At 37.0% G+C, this 26,501-nt stretch overlaps 1 protein-coding gene across 3 annotated transcripts in view; it reads right to left on the bottom strand.

Annotated features, from left to right (window-relative positions):
• Positions 1-1,627: 1,627 nt before the first annotated feature.
• LOC107556052 (disks large homolog 4) overlaps positions 1,628-26,501 on the bottom strand; it is a 163,053-nt gene continuing 138,179 nt past the window's right edge. For all 3 annotated transcript variants that reach the window (XM_016239042.1, XM_016239041.1, XM_016239044.1), the window contains 16 exons: positions 20,932-21,101; positions 19,989-20,125; positions 18,736-18,880; positions 18,486-18,624; positions 16,603-16,759; positions 14,106-14,208; positions 12,966-13,080; positions 11,255-11,431; positions 9,183-9,225; positions 7,786-7,816; positions 7,621-7,668; positions 6,647-6,748; positions 4,811-4,983; positions 4,606-4,718; positions 4,388-4,479; positions 1,628-2,748 (listed from right to left, as the gene is read on the bottom strand). In XM_016239042.1, the coding sequence (XP_016094528.1) occupies positions 2,642-2,748; positions 4,388-4,479; positions 4,606-4,718; positions 4,811-4,983; positions 6,647-6,748; positions 7,621-7,668; positions 7,786-7,816; positions 9,183-9,225; positions 11,255-11,431; positions 12,966-13,080; positions 14,106-14,208; positions 16,603-16,759; positions 18,486-18,624; positions 18,736-18,880; positions 19,989-20,125; positions 20,932-21,101 (1,852 nt within the window). In that variant the 3' untranslated portion in view covers positions 1,628-2,641. The remainder of the gene's footprint in view (positions 2,749-4,387; positions 4,480-4,605; positions 4,719-4,810; positions 4,984-6,646; positions 6,749-7,620; positions 7,669-7,785; positions 7,817-9,182; positions 9,226-11,254; positions 11,432-12,965; positions 13,081-14,105; positions 14,209-16,602; positions 16,760-18,485; positions 18,625-18,735; positions 18,881-19,988; positions 20,126-20,931; positions 21,102-26,501) is intronic.

The following is a 26,501-nucleotide window of genomic DNA, read 5'->3' as shown; positions in this document are numbered from 1 at the left end:
TTATCAACTTTTTCTTTTAGCCCGACACAAACGGTGCCAGTTACATTAGTCTCAATCAAAGTCCGTTTCCAAAAATCACCATAGTAATGCACATGGCATTGATTTACAGGAAATCTCACTTAAATCAGATGCAAACCCCTGGACTGTGTTCAGGACAAACCATAGTTTTCATCCTTACTTTAGACCTTGAATGTGAAGCCCTCTGAGCTCAAAGCACCGTATCGATTTTACCGCATCGCTGTCACGGCACAAAACGGTAAAAAAGCCAATTTATCATTCTGCCATTCTCTTGTCGGCCAGGGTTGAAGTGGGCACTTTGTCAACCTCACAGAATTATGGGTAAAATTGTTTACAAATGAGTGTCTCGCTCTGAGAAGGGTAATTAGTCGGAGGCAGGCTTAGATTGTTACACTTAGCTGGCTAAGCGGATTATTCTCTCTAATAATCTCATCAAACATAATGAACCCACGATCGTATTCCAATAAAGCTCCAGCATCATTAAGATCCCTTCAGTGATGGCAACATCATCGACCCAGCAATTAACTGATGTGATGGTGTCCACTGACTGTCCATTGAGATGCATCAAAGTAGCCTCATTGGTTTGATTGCAACAGTTAATTATCATCTGATACACAGCATAAAAAACATCGTACAATACACTATTTTCCTGATAGTATTCGTGTGTGTGTGTTTAAGTGTGTGTGTGTACGGAGTGTTTATAGGGCTGAATGAAAGGCCAGCAAGGCTACGTTCACATTGCAGCTGAATGGGGAAAAATCACATTGAATTCAACTCTGAGCCGTAAACGTCATGTGACTAATCCCTCTGGAGACACAGAAAGATGACTTGACGTTCGTGTTTTTCCAACCTGATCTCATAAGCATGCATATCTATTTTAAAGGTGGCAATTTCATGTGAATTCATGCGATGCATTTTGTACGAAAATGTACGTTTTTTTTTTTAAAAGCATGAAGCTCTATCGCACGAAACCGTACGTATGTGATGGTACGAATTCATACGAATGAGCCACCAATTCACCAAAACTGTTACGAATTGCCGTGAGTCTGCGTTGTATTTTCTGATGACACCACAAATACGTACACCGTCCCAAAGCCTTCACGAGCAACTATCCTGAGCTGTGATACGAGAAAAGCCACTAACAAAACATCTATTTGAGATGTAAATCATTTTTAAGTTATATTTCATTAAAATAACCTACTACTCATCAGAAGGTGATGCTTGATTCACATTAGCTGAGAAAAAGACAGAGGCCATGAAAACAAACACTGGCATGATGGCGAGGTGTTAATAAATAATAAAGAAAGAAAGAAAGAATTAAATATCCCAATGTAATTACTGAATATATCATTTATCATTTTATATAAATGCATTTAAATAAATTATTTTATATAGATATTTAATAAGTTCAATTATATATATATATATATATGAATTGGATTGCGTTGTGAACGTAGCCACTCAGCACAAGTGTGATCCGAACTGAACTGAAATCCGACGGGCATGTAAAAATGGCGAAAGTATTACGTTGGCTAAAATTCGTTACATTATGGGAGGATTATGGAAGAGCCCGATATTGCACATTAAAGAGCAGCCTGGAGTCATTGTGTTGAGCTGTGGCGCTCAGGGAAATATCCAACCGAGCCAATAAATTTCAGCTCAAAGGAAAACATCAATCTGGCTGTTGCAAGAAGATCCAGATAGAAGAAGGCAAACATTACCAAATCTATGTTGGCATGTGTCTAAATGAGAATGTTTACATGTAAGCGCAAGAAAATCAAGAGAAAACAGACCCTGGAACATCAGGCGTGTGGCTTTCTGTGGTGTGCGGAACGAAAGTCACAGTCTGCGTCTTCCCGTTTTCCTTCCTTATCATCCATTCAACGTGATGAACTAGCTGCAGACTATTTCAGGGGAACATTCGAAGGACTGAGGCAAACTTTTTAGATTTGCCAGCTCAGTACTTCCTGGATTTCAGGAAGCACACGTCAAGCACTTTAAATTTCGAAAAGGAATTAAACGCCCTTGATGCTGATAACTGTGAGTGAACGTCAGTCTCTGAGTAGACAGAAGATTTCAGCGCATTATTGATTCTGATAAATATACTTTCTTATTTCAGTTCAATTCAACTTTAGAAACGAGCTCCTTTAATCAGGAGCGGCTCTTGAACGTCTCATTCCAGTAAAAGCCAAGGCGGTCGCTCATCTCTCTCCACTTCCCGGGTTGATCGGAGAGAGCGAGAGGGAATCTGACAACATACAAAATTTCTTTGTAGCATCCCAGTTCGTGACAGAGTAAAAACAGCTCACCAGTCCTGTGTGAAAGGACGCTATTCAGAGAGAAAGCCAGAAAGAAACAGAGAAGGACTGAGAGAAAGGCAGAGAAAGGAAGTTAAAAGCAGAAAAAGGAAGTTACAAAGCTAGGAAACGGAGGAAAAGAGAGGCAGATGCGGTGTGGCCAGCTCCTGTGCTGTTCCACTCCATCATTTCCCGGAGTCTCGGTGACTTCTCTCCATCTCTCCCTCCCTCTCTCTCCCTCTCTGTCTGTTTCTCGTGAGCTCTACGAGTCGGAGCTCCACAGTCCAGGGCAGGCTGGGCGAGGTGGTTTGGCTCTGGGTGGACTCTCACAGACGCTCCCTGGTGGGAATCCAGATATAAGGCCCTGACTGCTCTTCGATCACAGTTTTCACCTTGTGATAAACCTCCTCGAAGCTGTCGCCCTCCACGATCGCTGCGATACAGAGAGAGAACAGCAGAAACAAAACATTGCAGCATTTACTCAAATAAATTATGCAAACAGTGTACCTCGAATGGGCATCACTTTTGCAACACGAGCAGAACTAATTTCCGTGCTAAATTAAACGTTGTGTAAAGCAGTTATACATTGTTGTGTGAATGCAACACTGTCGGCAAAATTACAAAAACGTTAACCGCATGTAATTACGGCAGTACTTTTAAAAGGACAACTTCCCTACTTATCAATCAATAAAAGTACCTTATTGAAAGGTGCATATTAGTGCCTTTCAGTAGTAATATGTACCCTTAAGGTACTACTTTGAAACCTTAGGGGTACTACTGTACAATTTTTTTTAGAGTGTACATAATAATTTAATATAAATGGTTGCATTGATTTGTGTATCAATCAACTTTTTAGTGAAATAAAAAACTTGCATAAACCGTCACATTCATGCAATGCTCTGTTTAAATCAGGGGTTTTCAACCAGGGGCCTCAAGATGACTTAAACTAATTTAAAATATGACAAAACAAGCTAAAAGTCAAGCTATTTCTCATTTTAATGGACACCCCTAAACAACTTTTTTCTCTGAAGGATAAGGGTTACCATGGTCTTGGAAAACCTTGATATTTGTGACCCTGCAGCACAAAAGCAGTGTTGAGTCGCTGGGGTATATTTGTAGCAATAGCCAACAAAACATTGTATGGGTCAAAATTATAGATTTTTCTTTTATGCCAAAAATCATTAGGATATTACGTAAAGATGATGTTCCATGAAGATATTTTGTAAATATGTAACCTACTGTAAATATATCAAAACTTAATTTTTGTAATTAGTAATATGCATTGCTAAGAACTTCATTTGGACAACTTTAAAGATGATTTTCTCAATACTTAGATTTTTTGCACCCTCAGACTCCAGATTTTCAAATAGTTGTATCTCGGTCAAATATTGCCCTAAATATTCTTATTTATTCAGCTTTCAGATGACGTATAAATCTCAATTTAAAAAAATTGACCCTTATGACTGGTTTTGTGGTCCATGGTCACATATGAGGTAGCCTAACTCTAGGTGGCGCAGACTGAGAGGTCCTTTACCTGCAACCTGCAAGCAATCACAACATTTACTATGTGGCACAAGCTGACTGGCCTCTGCTGATTCTGCAGCCAATTAGATTGCTTGCTCAATTTTTAAATACTCTGGTTAAGTGTTTGTTGTAAGCTGGTCCTGCAGCGCACCTGCATCTCAAACCCTCCACCTCCCCCAGCTCCACCTGTCTAGATCTGCTATGGGAATTATGTATGCAGCAGCAGCATATTTTACATGCTCACAGCAGCATGTCTGTGTATCTATTGGCAGTAGCATGCCCATACTTGCTCTGCGGCAGCAGCAGCATGCGTAGCAGATGTAGTTGCGCGAAAAGCAAATACAGGATGCTAACAATGTCATATCTATTAACATGCTAAAACTATTCAGAGAGTTGTCATGATTGAATTATAAAAAGTGTGATTTCTAGACCTGGTGAAGTCATGTAAATTAATAAAACTCCACGTTATTACAGTAGGTATTGCCTTATTAATAAATGTGCCAGTTGTCCTCCAGGACACTAGTGGGCGATGTGTGAAACTGTCTTACCTGAGAAGCACTCCAGGAAATCTTGCTCCAGTTTAATAGCGCGGTCCATACCTTTCCTGGCTTGTTCCTCAGTCAGACGTGTGTTTATCTCTCTGGATAAAAGAGCAGAAATGTAAGTTTCGCCTCGATAAAGACATACATTGAGGTATTGTTAAATAGGGGGCATTTTAAGTTCATGTTAATTTGAAGTATTTGTGTGGTTGTTCGGCGTTGCATACAGGACGTTCTCCAGTGATTTGGGCCGCACGAAGATGGCGATCGGGTGAAGCTGTGCAGCCTGCAGCCTACGAACTGCATTTGCGGACACATCCAGAATACAATGCTTTCCCTGCTGCTCACAAACACACAGACGTGCATTTTAAGATTTGCAAAAAGGATACACAAGTTCATTGTTGTGTCCAAAAAACCTTGTCTTGATCTAACCTGTTCGGCCACCTCTCGGACGCTCTGAACACTGGTTCCGTACAGGTGGCTGTTGTACTGGCCCGCCTCGATGAAATGATGGTTCTGAATGTCTTTCTCCATCTGTTCCCGTGACGACACAAAATGATAGTCCCGTCCATCCACCTCATACTCCCGCTTGGGTCGTGTCGTATCTGAGAGGAGCGGTGACATTGTCTCGTGACTATGATATCAGTTACGCTTAAAGGTGCTGTATGTAGGATTGACACCGAGTGGTTGAACTAGGTATTGCAGTCCAAATTCAAAATATTGGAGAGGGTTTTTTTCACCGGGCCCCTCCTCCTCAGACTTGACGCACACGCAGTTTGCCAGATTGACGACACCAACAGGAACGAGCGCATTGACGATGAATGAAATTAAATACGCTGTGTTTTCCGCCAACTGGCAACCCGGGGTGCCGAAATACAATTGTGTAAACTTGCAGTGGGCGGGTTTCACAAACCAAAACAAAGACCGACATTCCGGCCCGGAACGCACATTTTCAAAGGAGAATAACTGACTGTAGCATTGTTTTTCAGATAAACGAGTATGTTAAGCATGTTTTTTAAATATCTGCAAACATATTATGGTATTTGTATGCTTTAGTAGAGTCAAAAACTTACATACGGCACCTTTAATTTAGTTTGAGTTGTTTATCATAATAGAGGAGGCTGTTGGCAGAGAAATTTTGGGCAAGCATCTAAAGAGAGGTTGAGATGAGAGCAAGACAGATTCTATATGCATCGGGGCCCTGTGATTCCAGACTGAACTGGATTCTGGCCAGAAATATGGAATCCAGTCATAAAAATGGAATTTACAGTATAACGCACAATTTGGTAAATTGTGGATGAATAATCAAACGTAGGGCTGTATAATGAGTTCAATCACAAAATGGACTAGTGTCTGTGGATATTAAAGTGCAAAAAGACTGGTATTTAAATATGAAGTCTGTTTTTTCTGTGTGTCTCTGTGTGAATGATGCTTCTCATTCACATTCACAGGCATCTGCACTATATGAGGACATAAACTTCATCTCCGGACCCTGTCTTAGAGTCACGTCACGAGCATTTCACTTCACATTAATACACAGAAATTAAAATCTCTTCATGATAACCCATCAAAATATAAGCTTGGTATACATTTTGATATAGTTAAATCATAAATCCACAAAATTTCTGAAAAAAAAAAAATATATTTTTTTTTTCCACACATCTCTAATATTATATATATATATATATATATATATATATAAAAATTAATAATTCAATTCAATGTTATAAATGATTAAATTGTTAAAGTTATATGAATTCTGTTGATTAGACATGTTTTTTGATTATTAACATTTAATTAAACAATTACAATGGAATCTAGAAAAATTCTAATAGATTTCATAGAACTCTAAAATGTATTAAACAACAACAACACCAACAAAAACACTCACAATAAATTGTTCTAATTTTGTATAATGAGTGATTCATGATTTCAGTGAATTTACATGTTTTGTGATTACTAAAATGTAATTAAAACATTAAAAAGGAAGAGAAATTAAAATGGAAGAAAAAACTGAATCTAGGAAAAAAATGAATTTGGGAAAAAATGTAATAAAATTCAGTAAAAAAAGTAAAATGGACTTCATAGAACCCTATATGCACTCAAGGATAAACCTCAAAATTTGATTCAACAAACCTTTGATTAAAAACCTTTGCACCCTGACTCTCAGAAACTGCGTAAAGCCAAATCAGATCGGAGCTTGCTGTTGTTTGGAAGGCTTTCTGCATGTTTCTGAGCAATGTACATCTGAGAGTGATGAATACTTACGAGGGACACAAGAGCCAAACTTGTCTGGGAACTCAGACAGCAGGTCATCATTCACTCTGTCCTTCACCGGGCCCAGAATAATGATGGGCCTCGCGTAGTGCACTAAACAGGATGAGACACACGGCAGAGCCAATATGAGTACACAGACTAGAAGACAAAGCAAACAATGGAAGTGAAGAGAAAGAATAGCAAAAATATGACAGACAAAAAGTCAGCACCGCAACCCTAGTGAGCTGCCTGCAAAGACCTCACACTCCCCACATGAAAACGAATGAGGTTTTTTGAACATATTCAGTACTGAAATAAACAGTAGTTACATCTACAAAGATCTGATTTCACATTAAACATCAACTATTAGAATAGACTTTCAGCGTTAGTGTGTTATTTGCTGTTTGTGTGCTTGCTGTCTGTCTATATACAGTACTGTGCAAAAGTCTTAGGCCATTAGTGTTTTCACTAGTTTTAAGTCAGTTTATTCTATCGTTTGCTGTAGTGTGTGAGAGGGAAATATCAGTTTACATTTCCAAACATTCCTTTTGCCATGAATTGTAATAATGCAGTGAGATTTCTGAATGCACACAGAGATCTGATCTCAGCATCCTCCTCCAGTCCGTCTGAAGAAACCAGAATCCAGAAGAACTGTGGCCACGACTCAAGAAACCTTCATGCAAAGCTTCCTGAAAAACTATGTGCAAGTGCACCAGACAAAAGCTGTTTTAAACATAAAGTTGATTTGATTTAGTGAATTGATAAATAAAATCGATTTATGACATTATCATTGAAAGCATCCTCACTTTACAGCACTGGCTAAAATTTTTAAGACTTATGCACAGTACTGTATGTAGACACACAGTATGAGGTTTTTATTTCATTTAGGACGCTGCACACATAGACCGTAGAAAGCAAGGCATCTCACTAGGGTTTGGATCAGAGCCAGCGCATAAATGACACAACATATGGTCGAGTTATCCGACCTTCCACTTGTGCAACTGTCTCGTAACTCCGTACTGGCTCTTCCCTTCCTGAAAGCAACAAATACACATGCATCAGTTTCTGTTTGTAATACAAGCAACAACAAATCATTCCATTCTGTGTCAGTATTCAGGGCCGTGCTGTGCTGCCTACGAGTTGTAACTCACCCTGTGAGCCTGTACTGTCTCGACTTCGGTCCTGCCAGAAGGAAATATAGGGGGCAACGCTTATTAAATTGTAATAGATTGTTTCCTACATCAGTTTAGATGTAATTAGGGGTTAACACTGTTGAAACATTTGTGCCGATTGTACAAATAAAAACAAAAAAATGCTGATGTTTTCTCATTAAAATCGTACGATTTCCTATTATTTCAATAGACAGGAACATTCTCTTGCCATTTAGTGTCACCGTCAGGGACTATGTTTTAGCGGAAGGGCAGCATCTAATGAATTTACTAGGAAAAAGTAAGATGTTAATACATAGATTTTTGGTTTGGTACTCGAGGCGTGCTGTATTGTGAATAAGTTGCAGTGACTCGTGCCTAACACAATATTCCTATTCACAATACAGCATGGCCTCGAGTACCTTATTGCTTACATATTATATTATCTGCAAGTACAGTTCATTAAAATATGTGACCCTGGAGCACAAAAGCAGTGTTAAGTCGCTGGGGGATATTTGTAGCAATAGCCAACAATACATTGTATGGGTCAAAATTATAGATTTCTCTTTTATGCCAAAAATCATTAGGATATTAAGATCATGTTCCATGAAGATATTTTGTAAATGTCCTATCGTAAATATATCAAAACTTAATTTTTGATTAGTAATATGCATTGCTAAGAGCTTCATCTGGACAACTTTAAAGATGATTTTCTCAATATTTAGATTTTTTTGCACCCTCAGATTCCAGATTTTCAAATATTGTCCGATCCTAACAAACCACACATCAATGGAAAGCTTATTTATTCAGATTTCAGATGATGTATACATCTCAATTTCGAAAAATGTACCCTTATGACTGATTTTGTGCTCCAGGGTCACAAATAGTATTTATACTTTTATTATTTAAAGTACTTTTAAGAGTCGCACCAAAAGTGCACACTCAATGCAATTAGGCACACTTCTTTTTCACAAGGTCATCCTAAAGTGACAACGTGAGCATGTGGACGTTTTCCCTGTGCATTTAAGCATTTTTTTCTGCAAATATAAATTTAGGGACTTTATGTATGAATCCCACAATGCTAAAATACACAGGTAACAGATACGAAGCCTAAATATTAATTTCCCAGGAAAACCCACAGAAAGCACCGAGCACGTGTGCTGGATGCAATGGTGTGTGTTTGTGAGCGCAGTGATCTGTGTCTACAGCATGAGCCCTACAGGCAGAACAAGCTCACAATGCCCGAGAGTTTTCACGAAACAACTGCTTGAGAGACTCCCATGGGCTGCAAACACACACCACTGCTGCTCTAAACACATCACAACTGATTAGAGAGGAGGAAAACCAATCTCAGTAATTTAAGTAATTTAAAGCCGTTTGTGTTTTAGCAGGGATCTTACCCTTTCTTTCGACTTCAACCGCGTCCACTCTTTTCTCTCAACCCTGGAAGAGAGATGCATCTGAATGAATGACACGAGCTTTATATTAAAACAACAGCAGAAGGAATACTGAGTTTACTGAGAATGAACTGTGCTGTTGTTGTACAGAAAGACTGTACAGCTGATAAGATGGTGTGATATCGCTTAACTATAATATAAGACAAACTTTTTTACTCCCCCTAAATCTTAAATTTGAAGGGCATACTAATTGCTTTCTAATAGGCTACATCATGCAGTAAATGTGTGCACACTCATGGTGTTTTTGTAACGTGAGTGACATACTTGATAATGTCAGTTCATTCATGCATTGTTAAAACAGCAATTATGATATTATCATGATGCATATTACACACCCCTAGTGCAGAACGCACCTGTACATTTGAGCTGAAATAGCACATGCAAAAATGGCACAAATGTTTAGTGAATTTGTCCCACATTCTTATGACATTACAGCCAAAAAAACTTACATGAGACTGATGTAATAAAACTAAAATATGTGGAACTGTTTTCAGAATTGATAACATTATGAAATGTTTCTTGAGCAGCAAATCAGCATATTATACACACACACAGACACACTCTCTCTCTCTCTCACACACACACACACCTCCTCTTGCTGGGGATGAAGCCGACCTCCTCCTCGTCCCCCTGTGGGCTGAGTCTGCAGGCCTGCCACCACTCCTCATCTCCACAGTCCAAAACATGCAGCACATCTCCAAACCTAAAGCCCACGGCCTGACTCAGGAAACCACAGTCTGCCGTCTTATCATAGTCAAACAGAGCCCTGCCAAACAACAGAGAGAGAGAAAGAGAGAGAGAGAGAGAGAACATAAGTCACGGGGAAAAAGAGAGGATAAAGGGGGACAGAGAGAGAGAGAGAGAGAGAGGGGTTGAAAAGGAAAAACATCAAAGGAAAAGCATGGAATTAGGTTGAAATTGAGCAACACAGACCTTTTATTTATGGCCTGTTTTCATTTTTATTAATCAGCTCTGTTCAGAATGGAACACTAGCCTTCTGCTTTCGCACACTGTGCAGTGTTGACTATGTTAAACGGCATGCAGAGATAAACCTTGTTCTCACGTGATCCCATCTTAAACACTTCAATATGAGCACTTAAGTATTGAGAAAGAGACGTTAACATTGCAAAAAGAGAGGATAAAGGGGGACAGAGAGAGAGAGAGAGAGAGAGGGGTTGAAAAGGAAAAACATCAAAGGAAAAGCATGGAATTAGGTTGAAATTGAGCAACACAGACCTTTTATTTATGGCCTGTTTTCATTTTTATTAATCAGCTCTGTTCAGAATGGAACACTAGCCTTCTGCTTTCGCACACTGTGCAGTGTTGACTATGTTAAACGGCATGCAGAGATAAACGTGATCTCATCTTAAACACTTCAATATGAGCACTTAAGTATTGAGAAAGAGACGTTAACATTGGTGTGTATATAGCATCCAGTTCATTCTTCACACGTGGAACGTCAAGTTGAGAGCAGGGGATTATGGGATACAGTATAAGCAGTGTGCTCTGCTTATATACTGATATATATACTGATCATTTTGGCAAATGTTGTAGGTTATCTGGGAAATCCACCATTGTGGAAAAATAAGTACGCTTAACTGTAATGAATGTGCAATTGTAGTGTACTTTAAATCTTAGTATATTTTAAGACTGTAAATGTAGATAATGTTAACCAAATAAAAGGCCACTTAAGTGTATTCATGACTGTTTCTTAACACACTTAAGTAGACTTTTAAAAAGTGAACTTTGTAACGTCAAATTAATAAAGTACATTTTAACTCATTATGATTTAATAATCTTTTATCAAGAAGGACACTAATTTTGAAGTGTTGACTAACATACTAAAGCACATGCGAAGTACTGTATATTGCTTTATTTGACATTTAAGATTAAAATATTTTAAATGTACTAAACTGCATCTCCATTATTACAACTGAGCACACACACACACACACACACACACACACACACACACACACAGACACACTCTCTCTCTCTCTCACACACACACACACCTCCTCTTGCTGGGGATGAAGCCGACCTCCTCCTCGTCCCCCTGTGGGCTGAGTCTGCAGGCCTGCCACCACTCCTCATCTCCACAGTCCAAAACATGCAGCACATCTCCAAACCTAAAGCCCACGGCCTGACTCAGGAAACCACAGTCTGCCGTCTTATCATAGTCAAACAGAGCCCTGCCAAACAACAGAGAGAGAGAAAGAGAGAGAGAGAGAGAGAACATAAGTCACGGGGAAAAAGAGAGGATAAAGGGGGACAGAGAGAGAGAGAGAGAGAGAGGGGTTGAAAAGGAAAAACATCAAAGGAAAAGCATGGAATTAGGTTGAAATTGAGCAACACAGACCTTTTATTTATGGCCTGTTTTCATTTTTATTAATCAGCTCTGTTCAGAATGGAACACTAGCCTTCTGCTTTCGCACACTGTGCAGTGTTGACTATGTTAAACGGCATGCAGAGATAAACCTTGTTCTCACGTGATCCCATCTTAAACACTTCAATATGAGCACTTAAGTATTGAGAAAGAGACGTTAACATTGCTGTGTATATAGCATCCAGTTCATTCTTCACACGTGGAACGTCAAGTTGAGAGCAGGGGATTATGGGATACAGTATAAGCAGTGTGCTCTGCTTATATACTGATATATATACTGATCATTTTGGCAAATGTTGTAGGTTATCTGGGAAATCCACCATTGTGGAAAAATAAGTGCGCTTAACTGTAATGAATGTGCAATTGTAGTGTACTTTAAATCTTAGTATATTTTAAGACTGTAAATGTAGATAATGTTAACCAAATAAAAGGCCACTTAAGTGTATTCATGACTGTTTCTTAACACACTTAAGTAGACTTTTAAAAAGTGAACTTTGTAACGTCAAATTAATAAAGTACATTTTAACTCATTATGATTTAATAATCTTTTATCAAGAAGGACACTAATTTTGAAGTGTTGACTAACATACTAAAGCACATGCGAAGTACTGTATATTGCTTTATTTGACATTTAAGATTAAAATATTTTAAATGTACTAAACTGCATCTCCATTATTACAACTGAGCAATTACAAATATATTTAAATACATTACATTCAAGCTTCAATAGATAATGCATTATATTTTGGTATCTTATTATATTTACAGTATATTTTATTAATGTTTGTCAGTACATTCAGTAGTACACTTTAACTATATTTCAAAGACAATACAAGTAATTATAAAATGAGATATAAAGATGCACTTAAGTCCTACTTAAGTGAGACAGAAAAGCACTTTTAAGTTTAAACTAACTGCATTTAATATACATTTACACTATAGTGCATTTTCATTTAATTGCAATTAACATGAAATGTAATGTCCGAAAACTTCACATTCAGTTCACACTTAAGTATTTTCACTTAAGTATGCTAAAGTGTAATTATTTTTCACAAGGGCTTACATACCAAAAAGTAGCATATTGCACAGAGTATACAAGAGTATACATCTACTCTGACCTGTAGTATAGTAGAAAGAGGAGAGGAAAAGATGCAGAGAAGACAAGGGTAATGGATTTGGAACTACAGTAATATTGTAAGCCAGATTTGTACATGTGACGTCTATTTTAGCGTGTGCATGTTAACTGCCAGTCCAGAGCTCTCTCCACCTTTCAAAGTAACAGAAGACTAAAAGACTGAAGGGCTGGTCATCTGTAGTTGTAGTGTGTGCTGTATGTTTACCTGATATAAAATCCTCGTTTAGGGTTACTTCGTAATGTAGTTGTTCCAGAGCCCATACTGCTGTTCATCAACTGCTCTCTGAGATCATGAATTTTAGCTTCAAATCGACTGTACTCTGCACAAACAAACACAACACTTATCCAACACTGCACAGCACAGAAGAGCTATTAGAAATCAACCATTTGTGTCAGTTTGCACAGTGATGTGGTGTGTGTGAGAGTCTAAAATATCTATTCCATATACACTAGAATTCACATTTTTTTCAGATTTTTTAAATGCTTTTGAAAGAAGACTCTTCTGCTCACCAAAGCTGCATTTATTTGAATAAATATACAGTAAAAACAGTACAATTGTGAAATATTTTTTTCATATAAAATAACTAGCTTCTATGTGAATATCTGTTAAAATATAATGTATTTCTGTGATCAAAGCTGAATTTCTATATTACTCCAGTCTTCAGCGTCACATGATCTTCAGAAATCAGTATAATATGCTGATTTGCAGCTCAAGAAACATTTCTGATTATTATCAGTGTTGAAAACAGTTGAGCTGCACACTATTTTTGTGGAAACTGTGATACATTTTATTCTTCAGGATTCTTTGATGAATAGAAAATTCGAAACAACAGCATTTATTTGAAATAGAAACATTTTGTAACATTATACATGTATTTACTGTCACTTTTGATCGGATTAAAGCATTCTTTCTAAATAAAAGTTTTACTTTCTTTCTTTAAAAAAAAAAAAAAACACTTACAGACCCCAAACGTTTGATTGGTAATGTATACAGTGGACTCAAAAGTGTGGACACTTGTATGTATAAATGTATTTGCATTATAAAACAAAATATCTAAGAAGTGACATTTTTTTTAAAGAAATACAGCACAAGCACACATTCAGTGTGTTATTTTGCAGTTCCTAATAGATTAACTGTGCACTGTCCATTAATATTTTCTCTTTTTACCCACATTTGGCGAGTGTCAACTTTGGACCCAGTGTGCAAGATTGTTCAGTCAGGTGTGTGTGCGTGCGTGTGTGTGTGTGTGTGTGTGTGAGAGAGAGAGAGAGTGTGTGTGTGTGTGTGTGTGTGTGTGTGTGTGTGTGTGTGAGAGAGTGTGTGTGTGTGTGTGTGTGTTCTGACCTTCTGGTCTGTACTGAGCGATGATGGTCACAGTCTGTCCTGCATTCTTCAATGCAGCTGCTGCTTGTTCATGTGTAGCTGCCCGCAGATCCACACCATTCACCTGAGAAACACATGCATATCATTACAATCACAGATCTCACACATCACTACAGCAGCACTACTTAACATATTACTGTACTGTAACAATACTGCTAAACTACATTTCAACAAGACGACAGCAGCAACGCTACCCCATTATAAATACTGCTGCGTTACGATATTTACTTTTTTATTTTTCAGATCCTTATATGCTGGCAATGAACTAATCCAAAACTGCTCTTAAAGGGACAGTTCACCCATAAATGAAAATTCTGTAATTTACTCAACCAAGTAGTTGTTCCAATCCTGTATGAGTTTCTTTCTTCTACTGAACACAAAGGAAGATATTTTGAAGAATGATGGTAACTAAACATCTTGTGGTAACCACTGACTTCCATAGTATTTATTTTTTCCATACTGTGGAAGTCAGTGGCTACCGTTAACTGTTTGGTTACAGACATCAGCATCTGGTCAACAGAGGAAAGAAACTCAAACAGGTTTGGAACAACCTGAGGGTGAGTAAATGATGACAGGATATTCACTTTTTGGGTGAACTATCCCTTTAAATTACATAATAATATTATGACAATCAGCATGCTCAGCAATATAAATAAAAATGCACAATATGGGAGTATAAAAATAACTATTTCATATATATTTATACATTGATATTTACTGTATACTGTTTGAAAGTTTAGGGTCAGTAAGATTTTTCAAATGTTTTAAAGAAGTATCTTATGCTCAGCAAGGCTACATTTATTTGATCAAAAATACTGTAAAAAAAACAGCAATATTGTCAAATATTATTACATGTGCATGCAGTTAATGAGAGTTTGGTGTCCTCGTGTTGATGCTTTATGTGTTCTCATCAGTTTTTTTAACGTTTTTATTTTGTTTGATCACATGAACAAGTGCTCCTGGATTTAGTTGGCTAAAATAGATTTTTCTTATTTCGTCGCGCTGTGGCTTTTTTAGTATTTGTTGTTGGCCTGCAACATCCGTGGGACTGTATGCCATGGGAGGACACAATATGCCTCGTTAGTTTAGTACGGGAAATGAACTTTAGGCTGGAGTTACCAAACTTTATTTTGAGAGATTTTCATGGGCCGAGGAGTGTGGAAAAGAAGAGCAAGAGGGGCAAACGAGGTGGCGTTAGATTACAGCTGAGGAAGCTGCGGCTTTCCCGGGTTATTATGGGAAATGTCCAGTCCCTGAGGAATAAAGTGGATGCACTTCAGGGAAAGAAACTTCTTTCTGAGATCTTGAGGCAGACTGAACGTGCTCTGGATCCAATGCAATTTGCGCATAGGCCTCATAGAGGAGTGGAGGATGCTACGGTCATTTGCTTTTTAGACATTTGGATGGGAATGGGACACACGCCAGACTTTTATTTATAGACTTCTCCTCGGCTTTTAACACAACCCAACCCCACATTTTGACCAGAAGGCTCTTAGAACAGTCTGAGGTAAGTAATAATCTGGTAGGTTGGATTCTTGACTTTTTATCAAATAGGACACAGAGAGTAAGGGACAATGGTATTTTGTCTGACCAGAAAAGCTCTTCTACAGGGTCTCCTCAAGGGTGTGTGCTGTCACCTTTATTGTTTATTCTTCGCACAAATATGTGTCAGAGCAGCTATGACAATATGCAGATGATTCGGTTATCGTCAAGTCTGCTGCAGGAGAATGAGATCAGCCACGGCCCAGTTATTGATGAGTGAGGAATCTTACCTCCGGCGTAATATATCAAAAACTAAAGATATTCTCATTGACTTTAGGAGGATCACTCGTATGAATAAAGCTACTTTAATTAAAGGTCAGACCATTGAGTATGTGCAATCCTATAAACACCTTGGGACTATTATTGATGCAAAATTGAACTTGTGCAGCTGTGTGTAAAAAAAAAAGGTCAACGGCGCTTGTATCGTTTAAGGAAATTATCACACTTTCATATCGACCGAACGCTAATGATCGTGTTTTATCATGCTTTTATTGAATCAGTTTTGTCCTTTTCTTTGGTCGCATGGTTTGGTCACACATCCTTAAAAGCGAGAAATTCCTTAAACCAAATAGTTATCAGCATACTCGAAGCACAATATAGATGTTTTTGATTTTTCTTGGATTTTCTATTTTTTATTTTCGTGCAAAGACCGTTTGTGTCTTATACTTTGCACTTTGTCTTTGACTGTCAGGTATAGATCTATGGACAAAAATGCTGGTCAGGACTAATGGGATGGAGTCTCCATTAAAACATACAGTATGCATTACTAATTAAACATACTGATCTACTGACCAACATCATGGCTGGTATTAAATGGAGTTGTCAGGGACATCATACTGTAATTATAGGTTCAAAACATGTGATTTGATTCACACACGGTGTGAAAACAGATGTGTATGTGTTTGCATGCTCTCACACTCAAGATCTGATCTCCTTTGCGCAGTTCTCCGCTCAGGTCCGCAGGGCCTCCTGCCAGGATGAAAGAGATGAATATTCCCTCACCATCCTCCCCTCCAACTATATTAAACCCCAAACCCGTCGATCCTCTGTGGATCACAACACGCCTCGGGTCCCTGAGACACACAAGACAGAGCAAAGAAATGACAGAAGGCAGAGATAAATTACAAAAGAATTCCAGGATGACATAAAAATCGTTTCCAGTAAAACACACATTATTTCATATATGACTGAGCCTGAAACAGCGGCGCAGTGCTGTCAGTCAGATATGCACAGAGTGATTCACTGTGCACTTATGCTTGCAAGCTAACATTTATTCATTTATGCACTTCTTTTTAACTATTGTTGATTTAGAAACACAGCTGGTTTAGCTAAAGCATGCTGTTTCATTAAATCAAGTATAGTGCTTTTCAAAACAGCTTTACTGAAATCCATATACGTGACCCTGGACCACAAAACCAGTCTTAAGGGTCCATTTTTCGATATTTATTCATAATCTGAAAGCTGAATGAATAAGTTTTCCATTGATGTATGGGTTTGTTAGGATAGCACAATATTTGGCTGAAAATCTGGAATCTGAGGGTGCAAAAAAATCTAAATATTGATAAAATCATCTTTAAAGTTGTCCAAATGAAGTTCTTAGCAATGCATATTACTAATCAAAAATGAAGTTTTGATATATTTACGGTATGTATTGTTGGCTATTGCTACAAATATCCCCCAGCGACTTAACACTGCTTTTGTGCTCCAGGCTCACTTATTGTTATTTCTATAAAGTCTTATATTATCATATCGCTGAGCCATAAAACTATATGTCAATGACATAAATGATCAACCAGTTAAGATTTAGCTCTATTTAATGTTTCAGTAAAAAAAACAATGCTGGTTGACAGTAATCACTTTTCCGTTACGGAATTAAAATAAATAAATAATTGCAACTTTTTGTTTCACAATTCTGACTTTTTTCTCAGAATTGCAAGATATAAACTCGCAATTGCGAGAAATAAAGTCACAATTGTGAAAAATGAACTTGCAATTCTGACTTTTATAAAGTCCAATTCTGATGGAAAAAAGTCAGCTCACAATTCTGATATTTTCTTACAATTGCAAGTTTATTTCATGCAATTCCGACTTTATAACTCACATTTGCGAGTTAACATCACGGAAGTCAGAATTGCAAGATATAAACTTGCAATTGCAATTACCTTTTTATATTTTTTATTCTGTGGAGGAAACAAGCTTCCATACTTCTGAGAGCAACAAAGAACGCCTAACTAAATATGAAATGATAAATATGTGTAACCAGTTGGTGCTAAATTTAGTTTGCAAACATTGTGGAGATTTTGTGAAATATAAAACGTATATAGTTTTGGTGTCTATCACTAAGGTTTTTGTATTTTTTTAGGTTTTTGCATTTTCTGCTCTAATTACGGAGAAAATCTGTAGAAATCTGCAGAAATGATTTCAAAAAAAATTTAAGGATTTACTTATCGACTTTTCGATCATAATTTGCCATATTTTAATAAATATAATGAACCCCTTTTCCATACTAAGCTTATTTGAATAACTAATAAGAAATATAAAATGCCTCTGAATCAGTTTTGTTTAGCGAATAAATTCCAAATATTGAATCCATAAGATTTAAAACAAAGCTCTGATCAAAACAATATGAAAATACAATTTCTGTCTGCTGCTGTTTGCATCATAGGTGTGACTTCAATCTAAAATTCAGTTATTAATCTCAGCTGCCAATTAATATTTATTGTATTTACCAAAGGCAGGGTTATTATTGATAACTAAAACTAAAACAAATGATAACTTTAAATAAAATAAATTCATTACCTGGGTAAGTCATCATCTCCTATCAAGCCATGCAGCACTGGAGAAAAGCGGCTTGGTGAGGTGGGAGTGAGTGCTTGTGGGTAATCCGAGGCCAGGAAGTTTGGATGTCCGAGGTCCATGTCCAGATGCGGAGAGTACGCTGAAGGGAAAGCTGGATTTAGTGAGGACTGCCATCGAGTCTTGAGAGTTATTCAAGAGCTTGTCTTGTGTTCTATCTGTGAAGCAGCGCCTCTGAGTGCTGTGTACTCACTGCTCGTGAGGTCTGGTGGGTTGTAGTTGTTGGTAAGGTACAGGTTGTTTGGCTTGGCCACTCTGAGGTAGACCACCTCTGCTGTGTTCTTCAGCGTGCCCACCGCGTCCTCATGCATCACGTCCTCCAAACACACATTATTCACCTGCAGATGCAGAGACTGACGTTACGGGACGCATGTCCCTCGTGAAAAACAAATGCACTTGTGCACTTGCAGTGTACTGAGATCTTAAAAGAATAACTTTAAAAAACCTGCAGATAATATAAGATTAATGAAGTAAAAATGCCACTGAAGTTCACTTTCATGACTGCTTCCTTAAAAATGTGATGTCAAACGAAAGTGCATTCTATATCATTGTGTATTAAATGATCTTTTGTTGTGTTTTAAAGTGCGCACTTATTTTGATGTACATGTAAATACTTGACTATTATTTTAACTGTAGTGTGTTATTTTAATATTGCATTTAAAGTTAATATATTTCAAATGTACCAAAGTGCAGTGTTATTAAAGCTAACTAAACCTAAATTTGAAACTAAAACTAAAACCATTAAAAACATTTTTGTTACTTAATATAAGCAAAAACCGAAATAAAATATAACTGAAATAAAATAAAAGTTTAACCGGATGTAGTAAAATAACTAAAACCGAAACAAATATAGACATATCAAAAAAACTATTAAAAATGACAAAAACACAAAATAAAATGACCAAAACTTTAACAAATTAAAATAAAAACAGCAAATATAAAACTTATTCAAAGTATTAATAAAAACTATAATAGTATCTAATAAAATAGCACTGCTAAATTGCAACTTCACCATTACAAATGCATAGCTCCAAATATATTTAAAGCATATTTTAGTTTCCCATAAATGTCTGTCAGTACATTCAGCTGCAAAGACAATAGAATTAATTAAGAAATTACTTATAAAGATGTACTAAAGTTAAGTCCACAAAGGGCATCAAAGTGCACTTCTTTTTCCATGCCAAGTTAAAAGCAGAAATGTAAGATCTGTGCTTTATGGCCAGTTACTTTATACTTTAAAGCTGTGTTTAAAGTTGCAGTGTGCAATTTCTGCATCACTAGTGGCAACAGATAAAATAGAACATTTTCAGGGATGCAGGTCAATCAAAGTGAATGCTAATGCCTGTAGTTCCTCCTGTGAGCAACAGGTGGAGGCATTGAAGTGTCTAATACAGTCTATCTTTACACATGTCAGTCCTCAGCAATGATGTACATGTGTCGTCTTACCGCCAGTATCTTATCACCGATCTGTAGTCGCCCGTCCTTATGAGCCGCTCCTCCCTCGATGATCTTTGTGACATAAATGCTGTTGTCTCCAGGGATGTGCTGGTTCCCCACACCACCCGCTATACTAAAGCCTAGCCCTGAGACAGAAACGACAGGGGTGGCATATCTCTTCACAAACAGAGCTTTCAGTTCTTCGTTAAAAAGATGCACTTTGGATGCTTTTCTGACAAAACAGTTCATAGTAGCCATTGACTTCCACAGTGTGGGGAAAAAAAAAATACCATGGAAGTCAATGGCTACCGTCAACCGCCAACATTCTTCAAAGCATCTTCTTTTGTGCTCGACAGAAGAAAAGAAACTCGTACAGGTTTGGAACAAGTGGAGGGTGGGGAAATGATGACAGAACTTTCATTTTTAGGAGAACTATGCCTTTAAAAGAGCTCAAGCATTTAGTGTGCAGACGACAAAACTGCAGCACGTGCTTCTAATGAACAGAACTTTATTGTGTGTCGATGTGGATGCATAATTATCATTATATATATATATCTTGATAGTTGTCGTTCTTGGTGTGAACAGGCCTTAACAGGCCTCCCATAAAGCATTGCAAATAACAATCAAATTAAACATGATTATAAAATTCACACAAAAAGCACAATTTGCTCACTGCGACTTTCTGATTGGTCGAGCTTTCTGCACAGCATCTTGGGTAATGTAGTTTCAGCCACAAATTCCACTGGTGTTGAAATAATGCAAACGAACGGCTTCAACAAAAGCATATACCACTGATTAACGACGTTGTAGCTCACAGCAGGTTTAGAAGTCACTGTGATGAATCACTTTGTTGTGTTCTGCACGTGTAAGTCGCTTCGGATGAAAGCATCTGCTGAATGAATAAATGTAAATGATGAATAGAGCCTAGGTCACCTGGTCAACGAGTCCGTACCTTTTGGCCCTTTGATGAGCTTGAGTTCGGTGACTTTCTCAGCGATGGGTTTCCTGCGTAATACATAGAGTCTGACGATAGCACCCGCCTCCTTGAGAGCCTCCACCGCCTGACTGTGGGTCACCTCCCGAACATCGACGTCATTCACGAAGAGAATGCTGTCATTTACTCTAGGAGAGAGAGAGAGAGATGGAAATAAGTTATTAAGGCAACATCTGTCAGAAGCTGCCAGTGCGCAGTCATAAATAAACCTTTTGAACTGACAGCTGTCATAAAATTTTAATTTAAAAATTCCAATTATTCCTTTTTTTAGTTTCTGGCAACATCTGGCAACACTGACGTACAACTTAAGATACAAAAGATGTTATGTGCAAATTATATTGTAAGTGCAAATTATATAAGTGAAATTTGACTCTCTAGAGAGGCTTTATTCCTCAGAATACCCAACCACATGGTTAATATACAGTGTGTTTACACAGGCTTTCAAATGCAGCACGCCGAGGCAGTAGAAATGTATTTACACAGGAATAGATTATCTGGTATTTGGCCATTTTGAGATTATCAACATCAGGCAGTAACCACGTTAACTAATCCAATGACAGACAAGTTCTGTTCTGGCAAAGACAATGTTTCTGTCAGGACCACTATCGTCAAAATGATAGATACTTAGCATAAAGTTTGGTTTGGCGGTATGGTTCTGTTCTGGGCAAAAACCTCCCTGCCCATCCATGCAGCCTGTCATGAATGAGCAGGGAGAGCAGCAATAATACCCCCCCCAGGGTTAACAGAACAGAACAAGGCAGATATCATTAATGTACTCGATGATATTTAAGTGTAACACTTTATTCAAGATAAAGGAGTCTGATTAGCAAGGAATATCAGAAAGCGAAGTCCTGACTGTGGCGAAAGGTGGAGCTGGGGATGGAGGAGGGTAATTTGCTCCGAAGCAAGCTGAAAAGCTGCTGAATAATACTGAATAGAGCTTATATAGGAATGCCGCGATAGGTGTCGTATTCCTATAGGTAGATGTGATCAGCTGAGAATCAGCTGATGCAAGCTTGACTCACGTGACCTGCCAGAACTAACGCTAACGCTTAATTGATGGGTTTTGGCATATTTTCTATCTCTGCTGCAAACTGAAAAAGAGGTATTTTATAGCGTCTATGGCTGAAGGTTTTCAGTGACTGAATCTCTGGCAGTTTCAAATGTGGGTTTTTTCACTGGTTTCATGTATTTTGATGTCTTTTGTTTCGAAAGTTCATGTTCTTAAGTCTTGTGTCACATGTTTTGTATCTATGCCTTGTGTTTCTCACTGTTCTGGCATGGATTTAGTGATGGAGGAAACAAAGCTTTCTAAACAATTTGTTTCAACCGTTTATGTTGGCATGCAAAATCTCATTCATTCAGTTAAACATCACAGTGATAGGACAAAGTGAGCTTTTCAAAACTTTGAATCAATTGATCCGATTGCAAAATGATCCTGTACAAAACAATTTACAAACCAACTGCAAGAAGTCAATTAAATCTATTAAATGCAATGTACAAATCATGTTAAAAAAAATGAAACTGACATGTTAAAATGCGAATAGAATACATCAAATATACATCAGGCTTTTGAGGAACGCTTATCTGTTCATCTCTCAATCATCATTGTATCGCATTGCATTATATGTTTTGTCCTCCACTAAGATATTTTATCATAAAATGTTCTCTTTTTTTAAAGGTTCAATAAATAAATAAGATTTTTTTCTGACTATTATTTAATGTCAGGCTTTACGGGGGTTAAATATGAAGTGTCCGTATAACTCATGTTTAATATAATATAAATTGTGTTTTATTGATTTGTAGAGCTTATTTTATGTTTTTAGGTATAATTCGGCTAACTACGCCAGTTGGAAACAATGCACTATATCACTTTCTGTTTTTCATAATACACGTCTGTTATTAAAACTGAACCTACATTACAAAACTGATATGCTGGTTTAGAAATGAAACGCTTTGTGAAGCACCACGTGCTTTGTGTTCTCTCATGACATTTGTTTCTGTTGTCTTGTGTTTGCCTTTTCACTGTACAAAACAATTTACAAACCAACTGCAAGAAGTCAATTAAATCTATTAAATGCAATGTACAAATCATGTTAAAAAAAATGAAACTGACATGTTAAAATGCGAATAGAATACATCAAATATACATCAGGCTTTTGAGGAACGCTTATCTGTTCATCTCTCAATCATCATTGTATCGCATTGCATTATATGTTTTGTCCTCCACTAAGATATTTTATCATAAAATGTTCTCTTTTTTTAAAGGTTCAATAAATAAATAAGATTTTTTTCTGACTATTATTTAATGTCAGGCTTTACGGGGGTTAAATATGAAGTGTCCGTATAACTCATGTTTAATATAATATAAATTGTGTTTTATTGATTTGTAGAGCTTATTTTATGTTTTTAGGAAGAATTCGGCTAACTACGCCAGTTGGAAACAATGCACTATATCACTTTCTTTTTTTCATAATACACGTCTGTTATTAAAACTGAACCTACATTACAAAACTGATATGCTGGTTTAGAAATGAAACGCTTTGTGAAGCACCACGTGCTTTGTGTTCTCTCATGACATTTGTTTCTGTTGTCTTGTGTTTGCCTGCTTTGAGATTTGAAAGCTACGGGGGAGGGTGGGATTCAATGTTGTCTTGTTCTTTACACAAAGCTATTGAATTGATTAGTTTTATTGTACATGAGTCATTTTATAGTGCATTTTGTCCTTAGCAGAGTTCAACAGCACCAGGCTCAATTCACTTTCATTTTACGCGAAAGAGAGCAGCCAGGACATTTTACAAAACGTCTTCTTTTGTGTTCCACAGAAGAAGAAAATGATATGGGTTAAGAACAACATGAGGGTTAGGGTACATGTGAATTGTTTAATACAACATCAATACTGTGTTAACGGCGGTACAGTAAACTACAACATGTTCTCTTTTTACCTGCTCTTTTCTCAAGCAGAGCGTTTTCACACAGAGCTCAACACCATCTGACAACTCGACAGAACATCACAAATATTGCTTAGCTTTCAGAAGTGCCAATGCAGCGCTAGCTGTGCTGTCATGCAGAAACATAAAGCAGAGATTTCAGAGAGTGGGAGTATAAGAGCCATTGTAGAGCTTTCTGGAAATAACTGCTCATAAATATTCATCACAAAGCCCTCTAATTACTACTGACCACCAAGAAAGCAGAAAAGCAGAATTAAGGTATTGTAGAAGCTTTATTTCTGTCAGTATTGTCAGCTCTACACTGTAAAAAAAAAAAAACGTAACATTTACGGTAAAAAAACGGCAGCTGTGGTTGCCGGAATTTTACCGTAAAAAATACGGTAGCAACGTTTTAGGTTTTAACTTAAATTTACAGTTAATACCGTAATTCCATTAACTGATATAATGTTAATATACCAACCTATTGAAGTACTGAAATCTGTTTTGTAGCTTTGTAATACACTGATAACCACCAAATGCAGGAGGTGATGAGGTTTTACAGTAACTTTTACTGTTAAATTCACAGTCATTTTTTACAGTGTAGCCTTTTCCTTAGTCTGCATGGACTACAACAACAACTTCTCCACATACTTTGCAAAACTTCACCCAGAACTGAGCTGGAAAACAGCCTTTTAGCTCCATCTTCAGGTCATTCATGTGTCTTTTTGCTGTGAAATCTTTAGTGATTTGTATAAAGTTAACGTACGAATAACTTTTATATTAATATTTCAAGAAGAGCACTCACTTAGGTTAACTTCCACACACATTTTTAGTAAAATCATCTTAAAATGTGAGCATCAAATATCTATCAGGACTGTTTATTTGTTCATCTCTCAATCATCATTGCATTATATGTTTCGAAAAGAGCTTTGCTCATAAATCTAAAGATTTAAATATCATATTATTGAAAGATAAAGCTTATGCATGAAAATACACTTTTAAAAAGGAGAAGAAAATGTTTTTGTCAATGGTCAAATCAAATATGTTTTATTTTAACTAAATTCATCTGTCACTTGGTAGAATCTAGTCCAATTAAACAAATGCCAACATATACAGGTTGCATGTTATTCAATTAAAATTGTAATCAAATTAATTACATGATGTAGCGATTAATCAATCTAATTAATCGCAAATTAAATGTGGCTGTAAAATTACCCCCAAAAGATCATTTAAAGCCATTGTTGTGCTAAATGAGAAAAATATCAAGTAGATATTACAAAAAGAAATATTTTATTTGATTCAACGTAATATTTATTACACATAATCATTTAGGCTAAATATATATGTTCTTGCATTATTTGCATATATTTAAAATTAACTTATTTACTGAACTGTTGTTTAAAATCACATGTGCACTCATGCTGTTCGGGACAAATATGATATAAATATGAGAAAAAACTCATACAAGGGCATTTTTTGCCCCAATATCTTGAATTTTAGGGGCACATAACTGTGTTTTATAGGCTACATCACGCAGTGAGTTGTTGCCCTGTATCATGTTTGTCAAACACAAGATGACGTACAGGTCTGGGGTGGGGAGATAAAGAGGGGAGTTTAGAAATAGGTCTGAAATTAGACAGAATTGATGGATCCAGATTATTCTTTTAAAAAAAGCTGCAATGAAGATACGCAAAGTCTCTCTTCAAAGTATCAGATTAACTCTGAAACAGCGAGTATTCTCCTTCTCCAGTGAAATCATTACTGTGGGGGAAAAGACCAACTGTTTCTGTCTTTCTAAACTACAGTGCATTTGCTCCCAGCACCACCATAAGTAATGAAGCCCGACTGTCTGCAGAGAAGAGAAGAGCAGAGGACAGCATAAACCAGCTGACAGTCATCAGCTTTCACAGTTTGACACTGTCTCAGTGCTTAAAGCCAATAGTTCTCTCCAGTGTTGGGGGTAACGCATTACAAGTAACGCAAGTTACGTAATCAGATTACTTTTTTCAAGTAACTAGTAAAGTAACGCATTACTTTTTAATTTACAAGAGAATATCTGAGTTACTTTTTCAAATAAGTAACGCAAGTTAAAATTTTTTCCCAATTTATTGACTGACAGCTCTGCTGTCCCCATGTCGAGAGAAATCAGATGTTACTGTAGACCTAAAATAAATATGAATATGCATTAATTCATCTCACTCACAAAAAAACAAAAAAAACAGATTCAGTATTCCTCACAATGAATACAAATAATGCAACTCAGAATATGACGCAAACCTGCAATAATTAAATGTTAAACAACACAAATATGCTTTATGTATTTAATCCCATTCTATTAAGCAATGTCTTTGCTTCTGAGCTTCGATGATCCAGTTCAAGCGTACTAATAAGCACAAATTACTCTAGACGAACATTTGTGTGTTTGTTTATTGCTGAAGTGTGTTGAAATGTCTTCTTCTGCATTCTACTGTACTTTCCCTTCAGCCTGAGGCGCATTCATTTCACTTCTGGTATGAAAAGGCTTTTATATTTGCCAAAAATATAACTTTTTTATTTTAAAAACAAACAAGCAAGCCCTGTCCAGATTTAAAAAGTAAC

The sequence above is a fragment of the Sinocyclocheilus grahami genome, unplaced genomic scaffold (assembly GCF_001515645.1).
Source record: "Sinocyclocheilus grahami isolate Dianchi unplaced genomic scaffold, SAMN03320097.WGS_v1.1 scaffold553.1, whole genome shotgun sequence".
Taxonomy (NCBI): Eukaryota; Metazoa; Chordata; class Actinopteri; order Cypriniformes; family Cyprinidae; genus Sinocyclocheilus; species Sinocyclocheilus grahami.
The sequence above is the reverse complement of the archived record's forward strand: the minus strand, read 5'-3'. Positions and strand labels throughout refer to the sequence as shown.